The 18,700-nt window shown below is 41.7% G+C and overlaps 1 protein-coding gene across 1 annotated transcript in view; it reads right to left on the bottom strand.

The window, feature by feature from the left end:
• myom1a (myomesin 1a (skelemin)) overlaps nucleotides 1-18,700 on the bottom strand; it is a 47,192-nt gene that overhangs the window by 14,156 nt on the left and 14,336 nt on the right. The window contains exons 12-24 of the mRNA XM_034291598.1: nucleotides 18,286-18,485; nucleotides 13,388-13,444; nucleotides 12,967-13,091; nucleotides 11,202-11,385; nucleotides 8,431-8,605; nucleotides 8,154-8,275; nucleotides 7,378-7,574; nucleotides 6,919-7,045; nucleotides 6,666-6,847; nucleotides 6,169-6,283; nucleotides 5,594-5,750; nucleotides 3,814-3,920; nucleotides 3,261-3,305 (exon numbers count right to left, since the gene is read on the bottom strand). Coding sequence (XP_034147489.1) covers nucleotides 3,261-3,305; nucleotides 3,814-3,920; nucleotides 5,594-5,750; nucleotides 6,169-6,283; nucleotides 6,666-6,847; nucleotides 6,919-7,045; nucleotides 7,378-7,574; nucleotides 8,154-8,275; nucleotides 8,431-8,605; nucleotides 11,202-11,385; nucleotides 12,967-13,091; nucleotides 13,388-13,444; nucleotides 18,286-18,485 — 1,793 coding nt within the window. The remainder of the gene's footprint in view (nucleotides 1-3,260; nucleotides 3,306-3,813; nucleotides 3,921-5,593; nucleotides 5,751-6,168; nucleotides 6,284-6,665; nucleotides 6,848-6,918; nucleotides 7,046-7,377; nucleotides 7,575-8,153; nucleotides 8,276-8,430; nucleotides 8,606-11,201; nucleotides 11,386-12,966; nucleotides 13,092-13,387; nucleotides 13,445-18,285; nucleotides 18,486-18,700) is intronic.

Genomic DNA, 18,700 nt, shown 5'->3' with positions numbered 1-18,700 from the left:
GGCTAAGCAAAGTCAAGTCTGATCAGACAACGGAATCTCATTCCACTGCCAGGTGCTATTCGAGCATAAATATAGCACATTGAATGAAACATCAACCAAGCCAGTTCTGGATGGAAAAGGAAATTTGACATAGACTTTTATGGAAACTTGTCTGAATAGGGTGTATGCTTCACTCTGATGATGGAACTTCTGAGATCCACAAGTTTTCAGGACTGATCTATTGTCTTCATTGTTGGGAGTTGACAGAACCATACCCAGTGGATGAAAGTCCGATGGACTGTTGAACCACACTAATCGTTGTTTTGTAGTTATACTTTCAACAGATCAGGACATCACAAACCCTTTTCTGATGATACATCATGTCACTGACTGGACACAGACAACTGAGTGTGTGAGTACCAGCAAGAAGGATGTTCAAGAAGGATTTCTACAACCACATGGGTCGCATCTGTTCCAAATCCTCCTGACCACTCACATGGCAGAACGATGCCAGGGTCAGATCACTTGGCTTCACACTCCATTTCCAGATGAATCTTCGACAGCAAGATGAGAGGAGAGTCCTGAGGGACTCCACATACTACAGGTCAGAGTACCACGGGCCAGTTGACTGGAAAGGTCACATGGTCCCAACACAGTGGAAGACACTGTTGTGGTGTTTATCTTGAATTAGTGAAGTTTTGGAGACTCACTGTTCCATTATACACCTACACTGACTTGTTAGGACAACCAGGCAATTTGCTGGGTCCACATCACACTGACTGCAATAATTGATATTGGAACTTTATATCACTGATGCAAGACAGAGAAGACTGAAGACAAGAACTAAAGGACATTTGATGAGAATCTAGGGTCATTCCTAACAATCAATAGTTTTCCTAAAGTAACTGGTATTTTGATCTTTTATGTATGTTCATTCCTCACAAGGCAGGTAGAGGACTACATATGATCAATACCCAAACATTTGTCATTGATACTTGTTTTTTTGTGAAGTTGCTTAATAGTCATAATTACAACAACTATCCTGATATGTTTAATAGTGCCATATTCCGTTTCAAAGGTAGAAACTATCACTAGTACATTCATTGGAGTTGAGTGTTGTGTTATGTTCAGGATATGTTGGGTTGTTGCTATGATGTTGATGCATGAATCATGATATGGACAAGGGGGGACTTTGATTGTTTAAAGGGTTTATTGGGAATGAATTATGCATTTCATTAATATGTCATGTTAGGTCTGTTTCTGTTGGACACTGGTTAGACTGATAGTAGCCTGGGACTTGATGTGTTTGGTAAAGATTGATCATGATGGTCAGTATGATTGCAGTACCATACAGTGCTATGTGTCAGGGCAAGCTGTGTCCATTGCATCTTATTTTCATTTCATTTAAGGAATAATAAAGCCTCATAGGCCAGATAATCCTTTTTATTATTTTTCTTTATTGTTTTTTTAACAGAAGTGTTTGGACCTTTTCAGTTCATTAGGAATTGGATTGTACCTTTATTTTGTTAATTTAATCAACATGTAATGATTAGTTATCACATGTTTGAAGGGGGGACTGATGGGAAATTGGCATGAGAAACTTAACACAACACTGATGTGCTGACTAACTCTGAAAGAAGGACCATAGACAGGACGTGTTGCCTGTTACTGATGGGCCCCATACATCCTGTCCATACATTCTGTCCATTCCTCCTGCTAGGAGTTGCCCATGTGACTGACATAGGCTATATGGATAGGTCCATTGACCATAGGTTGGAACATACCATACAAGGGTCTGTTGTAGGATAAACCTTTCTTATTGGAGGGTATTGGAATGTGTAATGGTTGGTAATGACCACTGGTCACCTCCTATGTATTCTGGCATAAAAACAGTGTTGCCTCTGTAATTTTGGAGAGAGAGAAATGAGAAATGGAAGGAAAACATCATAGACTCATGCTGAATAAAGATGGCTCTCCCCTGACTTCTGGTTGCATTTATTTTGTTCATGGATCAAACTTGGACAGAATCTAACAGTCTCCTTCAGTCATTCCAATAGTCTCCTTCAGTCATTCCAATAGTCCCCTTCAGTCATTCCAATAGTCCCCTTCAGTCATTCCAATAGTCCCCTTCAGTCATTCCAATAGTCCCAAAAGGGGAGGTTTAAGAAATTGTTTGTAATTCGCAAAAGTCCCAGACTGCATCCTTAAGGGTAACTTGTCATTGTTTTTGTAATCACTGTCTGTATTGGAGGAATGGTTTGACCACTGCTAGGAAGTAATTTTACTAAGTCAAGTCAATTTATTTATAAAGCACATTTAAAAACAGCAATGCTGAACAAAGTGCTGTACAAAGTTATGCAATCTATCGAATCAGACAATTTTTTTAAAGAAGAAACAAAGAAGACAGTTAAGCACGAATGTCAATTTCAAAAGTAACATCAGGGAGTACAGTAACATGGTTTAGTGCAGTGTTTATCGCACTAAACAAGGTTTTGGGGCTGTGGGCAGTTTTAGCTATAATATCAGAAAAATTATTTGCTTTAGATGCTTTGACAAGTTGGTAGGATGCTAAGCAATCTGTCAGAATTTCATAGGAGACTTGCAGCTTATCTTTTTTCCATTTCATCTCTGCTTCCTACACTCAAAACCTTCAGATCTCATTACTGCTTTACTAAGACCTTCAGATGTCCTTACAACTTTGCTAAGACCTTCAGATCTAATTAGTACTTTACTGAGACCTTCAGATCTAATTACTACTTCACTAAGGCTCCCAGATATTTCAACACATATTTGGGCATTCTTGTCAAGTGGTGATATATTTCTTTTGTTTCACCAAAACAAAGACAGTTCAGATGAGTTGTTCTTCAGGGTTATTTGAGGAAGGATAAGAAGGTAGGCCTGCCACTATCTTGTTTTGGCTTATTTTTTATTTTTGTCATTTAGTGCATTTTTTATTTTGTCAGTACTCTACAGTATGTATCTATCCCTGTTGGCTCCTCTCCTACAGTTTGGGCAGATGCCCCTCCATCCCACCCACCCCTCCACCCACACACCTGATGACCTGAGTCAATCCCCTCCTCAAGACGTCAAAAACTACTAGAAGAAAGCCCTTCTATCTTTCCTATTCAAAACCCTTGAACATGTTGTCTTGGACCAACTCCTGTAATCTGTGTCTGTTCTATGGGCACCAGCAACTGGTGTTCCCCAGGCTTGGCTTTAGGCCCATCTGTGTCTGCTTCACAATTTCTGTAAGTTACAGTGTTTAGTTGTAAGATACTCACTGGGAAACTTGTGATCATGGCTGATGTCCAGGAGATGCTTGAGACCTATCAAACAACAACAAAAAACATGGTCATCAACAAAAAGAGCCATTTACCATGACCTCCAGTCCCTCTTTCACACCTCCTTATGTATGTGAAACTGATGGTTAAAGTAATGCAGCTGTTGGTTTGTAATTGGAGCATGGAGGGAATACATCACTTAGCAACCCCACCCTCCGCCTACAAAACGTTGCCCATCACCACCTCACTCTGAAGTCACGAAGACACTTGAAATGTGGATGGAATATCATCTGATACTGCCAGACAACCAAGGGGACTGACTCACATGCCTGGGATAGAGTGGGCTGACTAGTGGGCTCACAAAATCACAGCCCCTGCCACAGATCATTTAAAATAATGTATTTTTAAATTATTTTCAATATCTTTTCAACCATAAATATTTGTTTTCAGCGCATTGTGCTTACAGGGATCCTCCCACTCATTGTTCACAGAGTATAGCTGACAGGAAGTCAGCGATCTCAGTATAAATAAAGTTTGGGTTTAGGTGACCTACCAGCCTCAGTGAGGTTGTAGCTGGCCGAAACTCCGTCAGTGTTGGTGACCTCACAGGAGAAGATCCCCAGATCCTCCAGAGAGGGTTCATTGAAGATGGCTCTGGATCTGAGAGTGAGAGGGTGTACACCAGCGTTTGTTTTAAGTTTGAGATCCAGTTATTATCAATCTATAAAACTCCGACTTTAGTGGAACATGGTTATGCTAATGTTCACATGATGGAAGTTAGAGGTAACCCAAATATTCATTATTTACTAATAAGACTAAATTACTGCCATTGAAGTCATATTCTTTAGTGCAATTTTTCCTTATTAAATTATTCATAAGTATGTATACAGTCTGGTCCGGAAATAAATGGACACTGACACAAGTTTTGTTATTTTGTCTGTTTACCACAATAAATTCCCGTTACATGAATATGGGATTCAAGTGCAGTCTCTCAGCTTTACTTTGAGGGTATTCACATCCAAATTGGAAGAAGGGTTTAGGAATTACAGCTCTTTAATATGTAGCCCTCTCTTTTTCAAGGGACCAAAGGTAATTGGACAATTGACTTAAAAGCAGTTTCATGGACAGGTGTGGGCTATTCCTTCATTATTTCTTCATCAATAAAGCAGGTAAAAGGTCTGGAGTTGATTCCAGGTGTGGCATTCGCATTTGGAAGCTGTTGCTGTGAACCCACAACATGTGGTCAAAGGAGCTCTCAATGCAAGTGAAACAGGCCATCCAAAATAATCCATCAGAGAGATGGCAGGAACATTAGGATTGGCCAAATCAACAGTTTGGTACATTCTGAGAAAAAAAGAACTGGTGGATGCTCTGCAACACAAAACGCCTGGACGTCCACTGAAAACAACAGCGGGGGATGATCGTATGATCCTTTCCATGGTAATGGAAAATCCCTTTACAACATCTAGCCAATTGAAGAACACTCTCCAGGAAGTAGGCATATCATTATCCATGTCTACCATAAAGAGAATACATCACAAGAGCAAAATACAGAGGGTTCACCACAAGCTGCAAACCATTCATAAGCCTCAAGAATAGAAAGGCCAGATTAGACTTTGCCAAAATATTCTAAAAAAGCCAGACCAGCACTGGAACAGCATTCTTTGGATGAAACTAAGATAAACCTGTACCAGAATGATTGGGAAAAAAAGTATGGAGAAGGCTTGGAATGGCTCATTATCCGATACATACCACATCATCTGTAAAACACGGTGGAGGCAGTGTGATGGGATGGGCATGCATGGCTTCCAATTACACTGGAATATTCTGCAATGGCCGAGTTAATCACATAATCCCAACCCGATCGAGCATGGATTTCACTTGCTGAGAACAAAATGTAAGGCAGAAAGACTCTGAAGACAGCTGCAATAAAGGCCTGGAAAAGCCTCACAAAGGAGGACACCCAGCATTTGGTGATGTCCATGCATTCCAGAGTTCACGCAATCATAAGTATTAAAAAGGAACATTTTATTTATGATTGTGTTAATTTGTCCAATTACATTTGAGCCCCTGAAATAAGAGGCCTGTGTATGAAAATGGTTGCAATTCTTAAACATTTCATATGATATTTTGGTTCAACCCCTTGAATTAAGATGAAAGTCGGCACTTCAGTTGTATCTCGGTTGTTTCATTTCAAATCCATTGTGGTGGTGTACAGATCAATCAAATTTAATCAATCAAATTCATTTATAAAGCCTGTTTAAACTGCATAAAGTGCTTTTACAAAACACACAGCATGAAACCCCAAAAAGACACAGAGAGACAGTACATACCTGCTGCCCTCAGTGACGATAGTAAGCCTGGAGGTGTCAGTCATTGCCTTGTAGTTCTTAGACCAAACAAACTTTGACCCTTCTGCCATTTTAGAACACTCAAAGATCATGGAGATCACGCCATCATCATCCACATCCAACACAATCTCATGGGTTCCTGGGAGGAAAGAGAGATATGAACTCCCAGACAGCTGGAGAAGGGAACTATTTAACAAAATACCAACTGCCCACTAAATGTGAAAATAGAGCTGCTCTGCTAAATGGCTAAAATGTACTTTATGACTCCATAAGAGACATTTCCCCCAGAGCACAAACCCAGAAATAATGTGCCATCAAACACTGATAAACTCCTGTATTTATTAGGTGAAATACCTCAATGTGTAATTTATAGCAGACAAAATTGTGACTTGTTGCCATTGTTTATAAACATAAACAATATTCATCTCATTATTTTCCCTTCTTCAAATCTCCAGGGTTTGCTCACTGTTATAACCCTAATAGTAGAAAGTAGTATAACATTTTGTTAGTCTTCATCCTCTTGAAACTGTGGTCTGTGTGATATTGGATGTCCTCACCAGGCATGGTCAGAGCCAAGACAGGTCCTAACACTGTGGAAGGCTCTCCGACACCTGCCAGGTTCTGTGCTCGCACCCTGAACACATAAGACCGACCTGCTATCAGCCCATTCACCTGTACAACACACACACACACACACACACACAGACCCACATACAGACATATACAGACACATATAGACACACACACAGACACACACATACAGACCCACACATACAGACCCACACATACAGACCCACACATACAGATACACATACACAGGCACATACAGACACAGACGCACATACAGACCCACACACACGTACAGAGGGAAGGAGAGGAACAAAACCAAACAGTTACCACAATACAACAATCCTATCTGACATGAGTAAGCCTTCACACAATGGGGGAAACTGCATGCTGACATTGTGCAGCCTGGTGGCTTTCAAAAGGACCACTGTGCTTTGATAGATGGAATGGTTACAGAGGAGGTTGAACAGGACAGAAAACTCCTCACCTTCATGTACTTCAACTTGGTGGCCTTGTTGTTCGCACCCTTCCAGTCCTCCCCAGGAGCAGCCTCTTTGAGGTCCACATAGTAGCCATTGACAGGAGAGCGTCCGTCGAAGGTGGGAGGTTCCCATAGCAACACAACGGAAGTGTTACGTACCTCCAACACGTGGAGACAACGGGGAACACCTGGGGGTGGGATTATGGGGTCAGGGAAATGTTCCAGGAAGGAGAGGTCTTGTTCTGTGTAGGTAACAGACCTGGCTTGGCGAGGGTGTATTCTTTACACTCCAGAGCCATGCTGGGCAAGGAGGCCTCGCTGATCCCAACCATGTTCACAGCCCGGACCTGGAACTGGTAAAAGTAGTTCTCCTTCAGGTTCTCTGCCTGGACAAACACAAAACACAGAGGGTGGCGTTAAGGGCTCATCATACTGAATTCACACCACACAAAGCTTTACTAAAACACGGTCACTGGTTCAACACCACATACAGCTTTACTAAAACACTGTCACTAGTTTAACACCACATACAGCTTTACTAAAACACTGTCACTAGTTTAACACCACATACAGCTTAACTAAAACACCCACTGGTTTAACAGCAACTTAACCTTTATATGGACTCTATTAATGTATCAACACACAGGAAAGAAGTTTAGAGTCCTGTTGGAAAAAATATTATAGTAAGTATATGAGACTTAAAGCTAAAATGTCTTACCTTATAAGAAGTAGTGGTGAGTGCTTTGTGGTTGAGTTCACGCCACTGTCCTATGAACCCTGCCTTCACTGTCCTGTAGTCCACAAAGTATCCTCTGATGTCAGCTCCCCCAGTCACTATGGGCTCCTTCCAACCCACCACCATGTAATCACGGGCTGCCTCCACCAGGTGGACTCCAATGGGGACATCAGAGACAGCTGGATGGGGACAACATGTCAGTTAACTGTCCTGTAGCTTGTTACCTGCTTCTACTTTGTGCCCAAATCATCCCCAATTCAATACCTACACCTTAATGATCCTCTACTAAACACCTCCACACTAAAAACTCTCCCTGTTAAACAGTGAGAGGTAAGACAGGGAGGTAAAGACTCTGTTGAACAGTGAGAGGTGAGACAGGGAGGTAAAGACTCTGTTGAACAGTGAGAGGTGAGACAGGGAGGTAAAGACTCTGTTGAACAGTGAGAGGTGAGACAGGGAGTTAAATACTCTGTTGAACAGTGAGAGGTGAGACAGGGAGATAAAGACTATGTTGAACAGTGAGAGGTGAGACAGGGAGATAAAGACTCTGTTGAACAGTGAGAGGTGAGACAGGGAGATAAAGACTCTGTTGAACAGTGAGAGGTGAGACAGGGAGATAAAGACTCTGTTGAACAGTGAGAGGTGAGACAGGGAGGTAAAGACTATGTTGAACAGTGAGAGGTGAGACAGGGAGGTAAAGACTCTGTTGAACAGTGAGAGGTGAGACAGGGAGGTAAAGCAGACAGATCTGGACTCACCGATAGCAGCCTTGACAACCACGGCCTCAGACTCCACCGAGGTTGCACTGTAACCGGCAGCATTCACTGCCTTCACGCGGAACACACACAAGTCTCCAGTGGTTAAACCGTGGCACACAAACCTGGGGGGACAGGGTTAATGATGGACTGACCAACAGACTGACAGATTACTTCAATAACTGATTTACTGATGTTGCTGAAAGAATTAATAAATGACAACTCAATTATTGATTGACTGATGTAATGACTGGTATTTACTGTACGTCCTGTAAAGTACCTGGTTTCCTTGACCGGTTTGTTGTTGCAGGGGGTCCAGACATTGCTCCCCACCACACTATGGTCAATGTAATATCCCACCAAGTGTTTCACATCCTTAGATGCCCCCCAGGAAACAACAACTGATGTATCTGTGTTCCTAGTTGCTACGGCTGGACCAGGGGCCGCAGGCAGATCTACGAGAGAGGTATGAGATTAGAAGGTGTAGACAGATGGACAGACAAGGGAGGTGATCAGACATCAATCAGAAATAAAATAATACACATTTACAAAAATCATAGAAGCAGAGATCACGGATTAACTGCAAATGTGAGTTATGGTTTGTTGTTTGTTGAGATATGGTAGCAATACTCTAAGAATGTTCAAGAGTAAATATGATAATGCAGTTCAGGATTTGAATAATGCGGACATGTTTTTTTTCTGTTCATCAGCCTTAGCACTAGGGATGTCACGATACCAGAAATGTAGTAGTCGATAGCAATACCAGCAAAATTCCATGATTCTCGATACCCAATTCCAAACCACAGTACAAAACTAAAACCAAACAATAAATCCTATATACTTAAGGAAACAGCAGAGGCTACACACTGAACGATAAGGACAGTAACCTACTACGAGCTATGTTTACATTACAGTAGCCTTTAGCCATTGCTAGTCCGATCGCGTCTGGCCACCTTGGCTTCCTAGCGACATTCGAGTTGGAGCTGCTCTTCCCTCCATCTGTCACGTGTTGGATCCCCGGAACCTACGGTAACCCACGGTAACCCACGGTACTGTACAAAAAACAGTCGTTTTCAGAATGTTGGCATCGACTTGGTACCAAAGTATTGGTTCTCCTGACATCCCTACTTAGAACACACAAAAACATTCAGGTATGGGTGGTTAGTTCCAATTCATCAATGGGAGATATGTAGATCTCAGTGAATCATATCTGTTTGCACCCATATGACCTTCAACCTCCCCATGTTAACAGAGATATTGTTCCAGTATCTCTGTACTCATCCAATATTGTTCCAGTATCTCTGCACTCATCCAATACAGGTCCAGTATCTCTGCACTCATCCAATACAGGTCCAGTATCTATGTACTCACCTAGTACTAGGCCAGTACTAGTGCAGTAGCTGTACACTCATCCAGTACTAGTCCAGTATCTCTGTACTGACCCAGTACTAGTCCAGTATTAATCCAGTATCTCTGTACTGACCCAGTACTAGTCCAGTATTAATCCAGTGTCTCTGTACTGACCCAGTACTAGTCCAGTACTAGTCCAGTATCTCTGTACTGACCCAATACTAGTCCAGTATCTCTGTACTGACCCAGTAATAGTCCAGTACTAGTCCAGTGTCTCTGTACTGACCCAGTAATAGTCCAGTACTAGTGCAGTATCTCTGTACTGACCCAATACTAGTCCAGTACTAGTCCAGTGTCTTTGTACTGACCCAGTAATAGTCCAGTATCTCTGTACTGACCCAGTAATAGTCCAGTACTAGTCCAGTGTCTCTGTACTGACGCAATACTAGTCCAGTGTCTCTGTAATGACCCAGTACTAGTCCAATATCTCTGTACTGACCCAATACTAGTTCAGTATCTCTGTACTGACCCAGTAATAGTCCAGTACTAGTCCAGTATCTCTGTACTGACCCAATACTAGTTCAGTACTAGTCCAGTGTCTCTGTACTGACCCAGTAATAGTCCAGTACTAGTCCAGTATCTCTGAACTGACCCAATACTAGTCCAGTATCTCTGTACTGACCCAGTACTAGTCCAGTACTAGTCCAGTATCTCTGTACTGACCCAATACTAGTCCAGTGTCTCTGTACTGACCCAGTAATAGTCCAGTACTAGTCCAGTATCTCTGTACTGACCCAATACTAGTTCAGTACTAGTCCAGTGTCTCTGTACTGACCCCGTACTAGTCCAGTATCTCTGTACTGACCCAATACTAGTCCAGTACTAGTCCAGTATCTCTGTACTGACCCAATACTAGTCCAGTATCTCTGTACTGACCCAGTACTAGTCCAGTATCTCTGTACTGACCCAGTACTAGTCCAGTACTAGTCCAGTATCTCTGTACTGACCCAGTACTAGTCCAGGATCTCTGTACTGACCCAATACTAGTCCAGTATCTCTGTACTGACCCAGTACTAGTACAGTACTAATCCAGTGTCTCTGTACTGACCCAGTACTAGTCCAGTTTCTCTGTACTGACCCAGTACTAGTCCAGTACTTGTCCAGTGTCTCTGTTCTCACCCAACATGTCTCCCACAGTGACAGACACCCAGTATTAGCCCAGTGTCTCTGTTCTCACCCAACATGTCTCCCACAGTGACAGACACCCAGTATTAGCCCAGTGTCTCTGTACTCACCCAACATGTCTCCCACAGCGACAGACACCCAGTATTAGCCCAGTGTCTCTGTACTCACCCAACATGTCTCCCACAGTGACAGACACCCAGTATTAGCCCAGTGTCTCTGTTCTCACCCAACATGTCTCCCACAGTGACAGACACCCAGTATTAGCCCAGTGTCTCTGTACTCACCCAACATGTCTCCCACAGTGACAGACACCCAGTATTAGCCCAGTGTCTCTGTACTCACCCAACATGTCTCCCACAGTGACAGACACCCAGTATTAGCCCAGTGTCTCTGTACTCACCCAACATGTCTCCCACAGTGACAGATACCTAGTATTAGCCCAGTGTCTCTGTTCTCACCCAACATGTCTCCCACAGCAACAGACACCCAGTATTAGCCCAGTGTCTCTGTACTCACCCAACATGTCTCCCACAGTGATTGGTGCAGTAGGAGCAGAGGACTCTGACACCCCAGCAGAGTTGAAGCAGCGGACTCTGAAGCTGTAGGTGTTTCCCTCAGCCAGGTCAAATAGAGCAAAGCGGGGAGACTTGACAGGGATCCCTGTGTTGGCCCTCTGCCAGCAGTCAGTTCCTGCAATACACTGGTAACAGACAAAAGACTGGTCAATACTGGTATCACAGGCACAGGACTAGTAAATACTTGACTAACAGACAAAGGACTGGTTGAGCCTGGTATTCAGGCTGGGTATCTATAAAAATTGCTGATGTAAAAAGGGCTTCATAAAATATATTTGATTGTTTGATAACAGACACAGACACTGTTCAATACTGGTATAATTGACAAGACTGGTCAATACTGGAATATCAGACACAGGACTGGTCAATACTGGAATAAAAGACACAGGACTGGTCAACACACTGGAATATCAGACACAGGACTGGTCAACACACTGGAATAACAGACACAGGACTGGTCAACACACTGGAATAACAGACACAGGACTGGTCAACACACTGGAATAACAGACACAGGACTGGTCAACACTGGAATATCAGACACAGGACTGGTCAATACTGGAATATCAGACACAGGACTGGTCAATACTGGAATAAAAGACACAGGACTGGTCAACACACTGGAATATCAGACACAGGACTGGTCAATACTGGAATATCAGACACAGGACTGGTCAACACACTGGAATAACAGACACAGGACTGGTCAACACACTGGAATAACAGACACAGGACTGGTCAACACACTGGTATAACAGACACAGGACTGGTCAACACACTGGTATAACAGACACAGGACTGGTCAACACTGGAATATCAGACACAGGACTGGTCAATACTGGAATATCAGACACAGGACTGGTCAATACTGGAATAAAAGACACAGGACTGGTCAACACACTGGAATATCAGACACAGGACTGGTCAATACTGGAATATCAGACAAGACTGGTCAACACACTGGAATAACAGACACAGGACTGGTCAACACACTGGTACAACAGACACAGGACTGGTCAACACATTGGTATAACAGACACAGGACTGGTCAACACACTGGTATAACAGACACATGACTGGTCAACACTGGAATATCAGACACAGGACTGGTCAATACTGGAATATCAGACACAGGACTGGTCAATACTGGAATATCAGACACAGGACTGGTCAATACTGGAATATCAGACAAGACTGGTCAACACACTGGAATATCAGACACAGGACTGGTCAATACTGGAATAAAAGACACAGGACTGGTCAACACACTGGAATATCAGACACAGGACTGGTCAATACTGGAATATCAGACAAGACTGGTCAACACACTGGAATAACAGACACAGGACTGGTCAACACACTGGTACAACAGACACAGGACTGGTCAACACACTGGTATAACAGACACAAGACTGATCAAAACTGGAATAACAAACACAGGACTGGTCAATACTGGGATAACAGACACAAGACTGGTCAACACTGGAATAACAGACACAGCACTGGTCAATACTGGAATAACAGACACAGGACTGGTCAATACTAGAATAACAGACACAAGACTGGTCAATTCACAGGTATCCATCCATCAACAAATACACCAATAAAGCAATTAGGTGCAATAAATGCGGAATATTAACAAATCAGTCAACCAACAAGTAATACAATTCACAAACCTAGTGAACTGTTTGTAGTACTCCACATACCTTCTCTACGATGTACATGACCCCCTCATGACCTCTCTGAGTGGGAGGAGTCCAAGCCAGAACCACATAGCTTTTTGTTGCCTCTGTAACCACGAGATCAGTGGGCTCACCTGGGACCACTCCCACTAAGGGGGTCAATAAAAGTCAAGGGTCAAAAGTCAGTGCTATTGCAATAAACACACTGGAAAAATTCCTCACATTAATGTCTGATATATACAAGTGCATCTCAGGTCTTCGTAGGTCAAAATGTCTGTATTGTACATTTTTATTCTAATATTTTAAGATACTGGATTTTTGATTTATTTTCGCTGTAAGCCGTAATCATCAAGACTAAAACAAAAAAGCCTGAATATTTCACTTTGTGTAAAGACTTTTTCACGATACTCTAATGTTTTGAGATGCCTCAGTATGTCAGTCTGACCTGTAGCATCTTCCTCAGTGAACTTGATCATCCCAGTGAACGGAGCAGATGGACCTGCTGAGGCACAAGAAGGTTAACAGTCCAGGTAACTACTAACCATCTCAGAACATAAATAAAAACACATTCGCATAATCATAAAACCAGAGAAATTAGCATTTATGTGAATATTGTTGGACATGTTTGTTGTTGCCAAAAATGGCTAGTAATATTATATAATGAATACATTTAAAATGACCTGGTGTAACATGTCTGAATATGAATAATGCTGACATGACTTTTTCTGGTGAAGGCAGGGTGTGCCTGGGTCAAGACCAGACCATAAATGTTCTTACATAATACTGAAATAATTATCTTTAAGGTGATTAAACCATGGAAAGGGCATATTTTTCTTTTAAGTAACACTCAGTGTGGGAAAGATTGAATGACTGAGCAAGCCAGAGGAGAAGAGCTCATGACACTAAAAACACACAAGCAGAAGGTTTGCCATGGTAGAAAGTTAGATTTCATCTGTAACTGTAACTCAATATTAGCACTCTTAAAGTAGTGTCATGTGGTTATGGCCAGGCAAAGCAGCCTATTTAATGTCTTTTTTTTTTTTATAGAAGTGGAGTACTCAACTCTCTGTCTCTGATTTCAAATCTCTAGCTCTTTTACCCAAGTGAAGGGATGTGGTACCACGGCATTTAACTTTATATTCATCATTAGCTACATACGTTTATGTGGCTTGGATCGTCATTGTTTATCACACACAAAGGCTGGCAAGCAACTGAAACTAGCCTGGTGATGGGTCATTTCAAATTAGAAATGAGTGAAGTTATTGGTTGCATTTGAAGCGTGACGTTTTACATCCAATCACATTAATGATATTAAAATAAATAAATTAAATAATGCACAGGCATGTTTAGTGATATTCCCACAGTTGTAAACTTGAGTACACTTTGTCCAAGACTGAGACAGGGCAGAGTTCTGTGGTCGATTCTGAGACGAGACAGAGACATTCAAAAAGTGGTCTCAAGTCCAACAACACTTATCAGAACACCAAGATTACGCACTTGGTACCTGGTTTTTAGGGCCTGAGAATCAAGCTCTTTATTAAAACTAGTTCTCTTATTTTTGGTTTAATTGTTTTATTTTGGTTTAATTGTGGACAATTTTGGTTCATCCAGGTAATTATGTGCTCTATACCGTGACACAGAGAGTCTATTGAGCTGTTGTCATATGGTTCGAGAGCCATATACACTCACCTAAATGATTATTAGGAACACCATACTAATACTGTGTTTGACCCCCTTTCGCCTTCAGAACTGCCTTAATTCTACGTGGCATTGATTCAACAAGGTGCTGAAAGCATTCTTTAGAAATGTTGGCCCATATTGATAGGATAGCATCTTGCAGTTGATGGAGATTTGTGGGATGGACATTCAGGGCACGAAGCTCCCATTCCACCACATCCCAAAGATGCTCTATTGGGTTGAGATCTGGTGAACATTGTCATGTTCAAGAAACCAATTTGAAATGATTCAAGCTTTGTGACATGCATTATCCTGCTGGAAGTAGCCATCAGAGGATGGCTACATGGTGGTCATAAAGGGATGGACATGGTCAGAAACAATGCTCAGGTAGGCCGTGGTATTTAAACAGTGCCCAATTGGCACCAAGGGGCCTAAAGTGTGCCAAGAAAACATCCCCCACACCATTACACCACCAACACCAGCCTGCACAGTGGTAACAAGTCATGATGGATCCATGTTCTCATTCTGTTTACACTCTACCATCTGAATGTCTCAACAGAAATCAAGACTCATCAACATTCTTCCAGTCTTCAACTGTCCAATTTTGGTGAGCTCGTGCAAATTGTAGACTCTTTTTCCTATTTGTAGTGGAGATGACTGGTACCCGGTGGGTTCTTCTGCTCGTGTTGTGGCTTCACAAATGCTTTGCTGCATACCTCGATTGTAACGAGTGGTTATTTCAGTCAAAGTTGCTCTTCTATCAGCTTGAATCAGTCGGCCCATTCTCCTCTGACCTCTAGCATCAACAAGGCATTTTCGCCCACAGGACTGCCGCATACTGGATGTTTTTCCCTTTTCAAACCATTCTTTGTAAACCCTACAAATGGTTGTGCGTGAAAATCCCAGTAACTGAGCAGATTGTGAAATACTCTGAACGGCCCGTCTGGCACCAACAACCATGCCACACTCAAAATTGCTTAAATCACCTTTCTTTCCCATTCTGACATTCAGTTTGGAGTTCAGGAGATTGTCTTGACCAGGACCACACCCCTAAATGCATTGAAGCAACTGCCATGTGATTGGTTGATTAGATAATTGCATTAATGAGAAATTGAACAGGTGTTCCTAATAATCCTTTAGGTGAGTGTATATTTGAGTATCATCGGCATAGCTATGGTAGTTAATTTTGTTCTGTAGAATTTGGCCCAGAGGCAGCATATAGAGATTGAACAGAAGCGGTCTGAGAACTGATCCCTGTGGAACTCCACATGTCATAGCCACCCTATCAGATTCATGATTACCAATGGTGACAAAGTAACTCCGGCCATCTAAATAAGATCTGAATCGAACCAGGACTGTTATTTTAAGCCTGTCTAGAAGTGTTCTATTTTCTACAGTGTCAAATGCTGCACTGAGATATAATAGAACAATAAGTGTTTTTTTATGCCAATCAGTATTTTGCTGTATATTATTTCAAACTTTATCAGAGCCGTTACTGTGCTCCGGTGAGGTTGGAAGCCTGACATTTGTCTAAGAGACTGCTTGAGTTCAAAATATTGAAGGCAACCTTTGAGTTGATTGAAGACAACCTTCTCAATGATCTTGGCTATAAAATTTGATACATAAGAATACATTTGATATATAAGATTTGATACAGGTTATAGTTGTTGTTCAATATAGATGCATCCAGTGTTCTCTTTTTTAATAGAGGCTTAATGGCAGCTGTTTTCTTTGGGAAAATGGCTGACTGTGGAGAGCCATTAACTATTGCTCTATTAATGTGCTTGGACACAGAGCTCTGTGAACAGCCAGCCTCTTTAGCTATGACCTTTTGTGTCTTGCCCTCCTTGTGCAAGGTGTCAATGGTCGTCTTTTGGACAGCTGTCAAGTCAGCAGTCTTCCCCATGATTGTGTAGCCTACAGACCTAGACTGAGACACCATTTAAAGGTCTTTGCAGGGGTTTTGGGTTAATTAGCTGATTAGAGTGTGGCACCAGGTGTCTTCAATATTGAACCTTTTCACAATATTCAAATTTTCTGAGATACTGAATTTGGGGTTTTCATTAGTTGTCAGTTATAATCATCAAAATTAAAAGAAATAAACACTTGAAATATGTCAGTCTGTGTGGAATGAATGTATACATTATACAAGTTTCACTTTTTGAATTGAATTACTGAAATAAATCATCTTTTTGATGATATTCAAATTTTATGACCAGCACCTGTATATATATTGAGTCATCCTCTACATATATGTGCATATATTTTTTGATTGAATTTTCTATCTAGGCAAGTTATGTTTTGGTGGTCGTGGTGACGGTACAGAGTCCTTGTTAGACTGTGTAGTTCTGATGGTCCGTCTAATACTTTTTTCATTAAAGAAACACGCAAATTCATTACATTTCACAGTGGACATGAGTTCTGCTTGTCAACAATGGGAAATGGAGTGCGGAGTGTTGATATTTTTGTTGATCATTCCCGATAAATGTTGCTGTCTGGCCCTGTGTAACTCATTGTTGAAACTACAAAGGCTTTGTTTATAGATGTTATAGTGGATTGGAAGTTCAGTTTTTCTACACTTATGTTCCTTTCCTACATTCTCTTTTCAGGGTGCTTACCATCATGGTGGTTCTCCATGGAGTGTTCTTTACCTTTACTGGTGCAACACGATCCATGACATTCAATATTTTGGTATTAAAATTATCCAGGAGTACATCAACTGACTCTGCACTTATTGTTGGAGAGATAGCTATGGCTTCCATAAACTGAGCATTGGTACTCTCATTAATGTACCTTTTCTTAACAGAAACAGAGATTAATTGAACATCCAGGGAGATCAGTTATTCAAAAAAGACACAGAAATGATCAGACAGGGCCAATTCTTTAATCATGACAGAGAAAATATTGAGATCTTTAGAGATCACCAGATCTAGAATGTGGCCTCAGGTGTGCATACTCTTTCACATGTTGATTGATATCAAAAGTGTCAAGTTGTACAAAAGGTTCTTTGGCATCATTGTCTGTATTATCTATGTGGACGTTAAAATCCCCTGTTATAATAAACAAGTTATTATCAATGGATATAACGGAGAGTAGTTCAGCAATTTTATCAATAACATTTTCTGAATATCACGGAGGGCTGTAAATGGTTAAAAACAAAATGTTGGGAGCGTAAAACAGAGGGATTCAAAATAAATAAAATTACCAAGTGTATTTTCTTAGTACTGGAATGTATCTATGAATAGGTCAGCCACTCCTCCTTTCCTACCATTTCGACATATTAATATAACCCAGTTTTTCTGGTGCCCTATTCAAAGATACATTTCTAAACCAGGGTTAACAAAACTTTCTTAACCAGGGTTATAAAACCTTTCTAAATTAGGGAAATTAAACCTTTATGAACTAGGGTTATCAAACCTTTCTAAAGAGGGTAATTAAACCCTTCTCAACAGGGTAATCAAACCCTTCTAAACAAGGGTTATCATTTTCTTCTAAACCAGAGTAATAAAACCTTCCTAAACCAGGTTTATCAGACTCTGGTGCAAAGTTGCTGTGTGGGTTTTTTATATCTAAGACCGTAGCTGAGCTAGAACAAAATCCTGCACAACCAGTACCTCCTCCCACTGAAGGTGTGGCTACTCTAGTTCCACCCAGTCAGGTACTTACCTCTGTGTCTGGCGCGGTCGTGGGGGTCTATGGCGGTCACCGGGTCTGAGGCTCTAGATGGTCGGCTGACACCAGCCCGGTTGATGGCTCTGACCCGGAAGGTGTAAGTCTTCCCTTCAATCAGTCCTGTCACCGGGAAGCGAGCATACTTCACTGGAGTTTCATTACACTGAGCCCAGTGGTGTTGACCTACCTCGCACCTACATTCGCGTACACACACACACACACCAGAACCCACACACCAGAACCCACACACACACCAGAACACACACTGTCACTAACACACACCAAAACACTTGAACTTCTGTTGTGGGACTGACAAGGTCTCAAAAGAACAATGGTTCCAGTTTACATTGAAAGATTATTATAAAAACATTATAGAACCAATATTAATTGACAGGAGACTTAAGTGTGT

This window comes from Esox lucius, chromosome 3 (genome assembly GCF_011004845.1).
Source record: "Esox lucius isolate fEsoLuc1 chromosome 3, fEsoLuc1.pri, whole genome shotgun sequence".
Lineage (NCBI taxonomy): Eukaryota > Metazoa > Chordata > Actinopteri > Esociformes > Esocidae > Esox > Esox lucius.
This window is presented reverse-complemented; position numbering and strand designations above follow the sequence as displayed.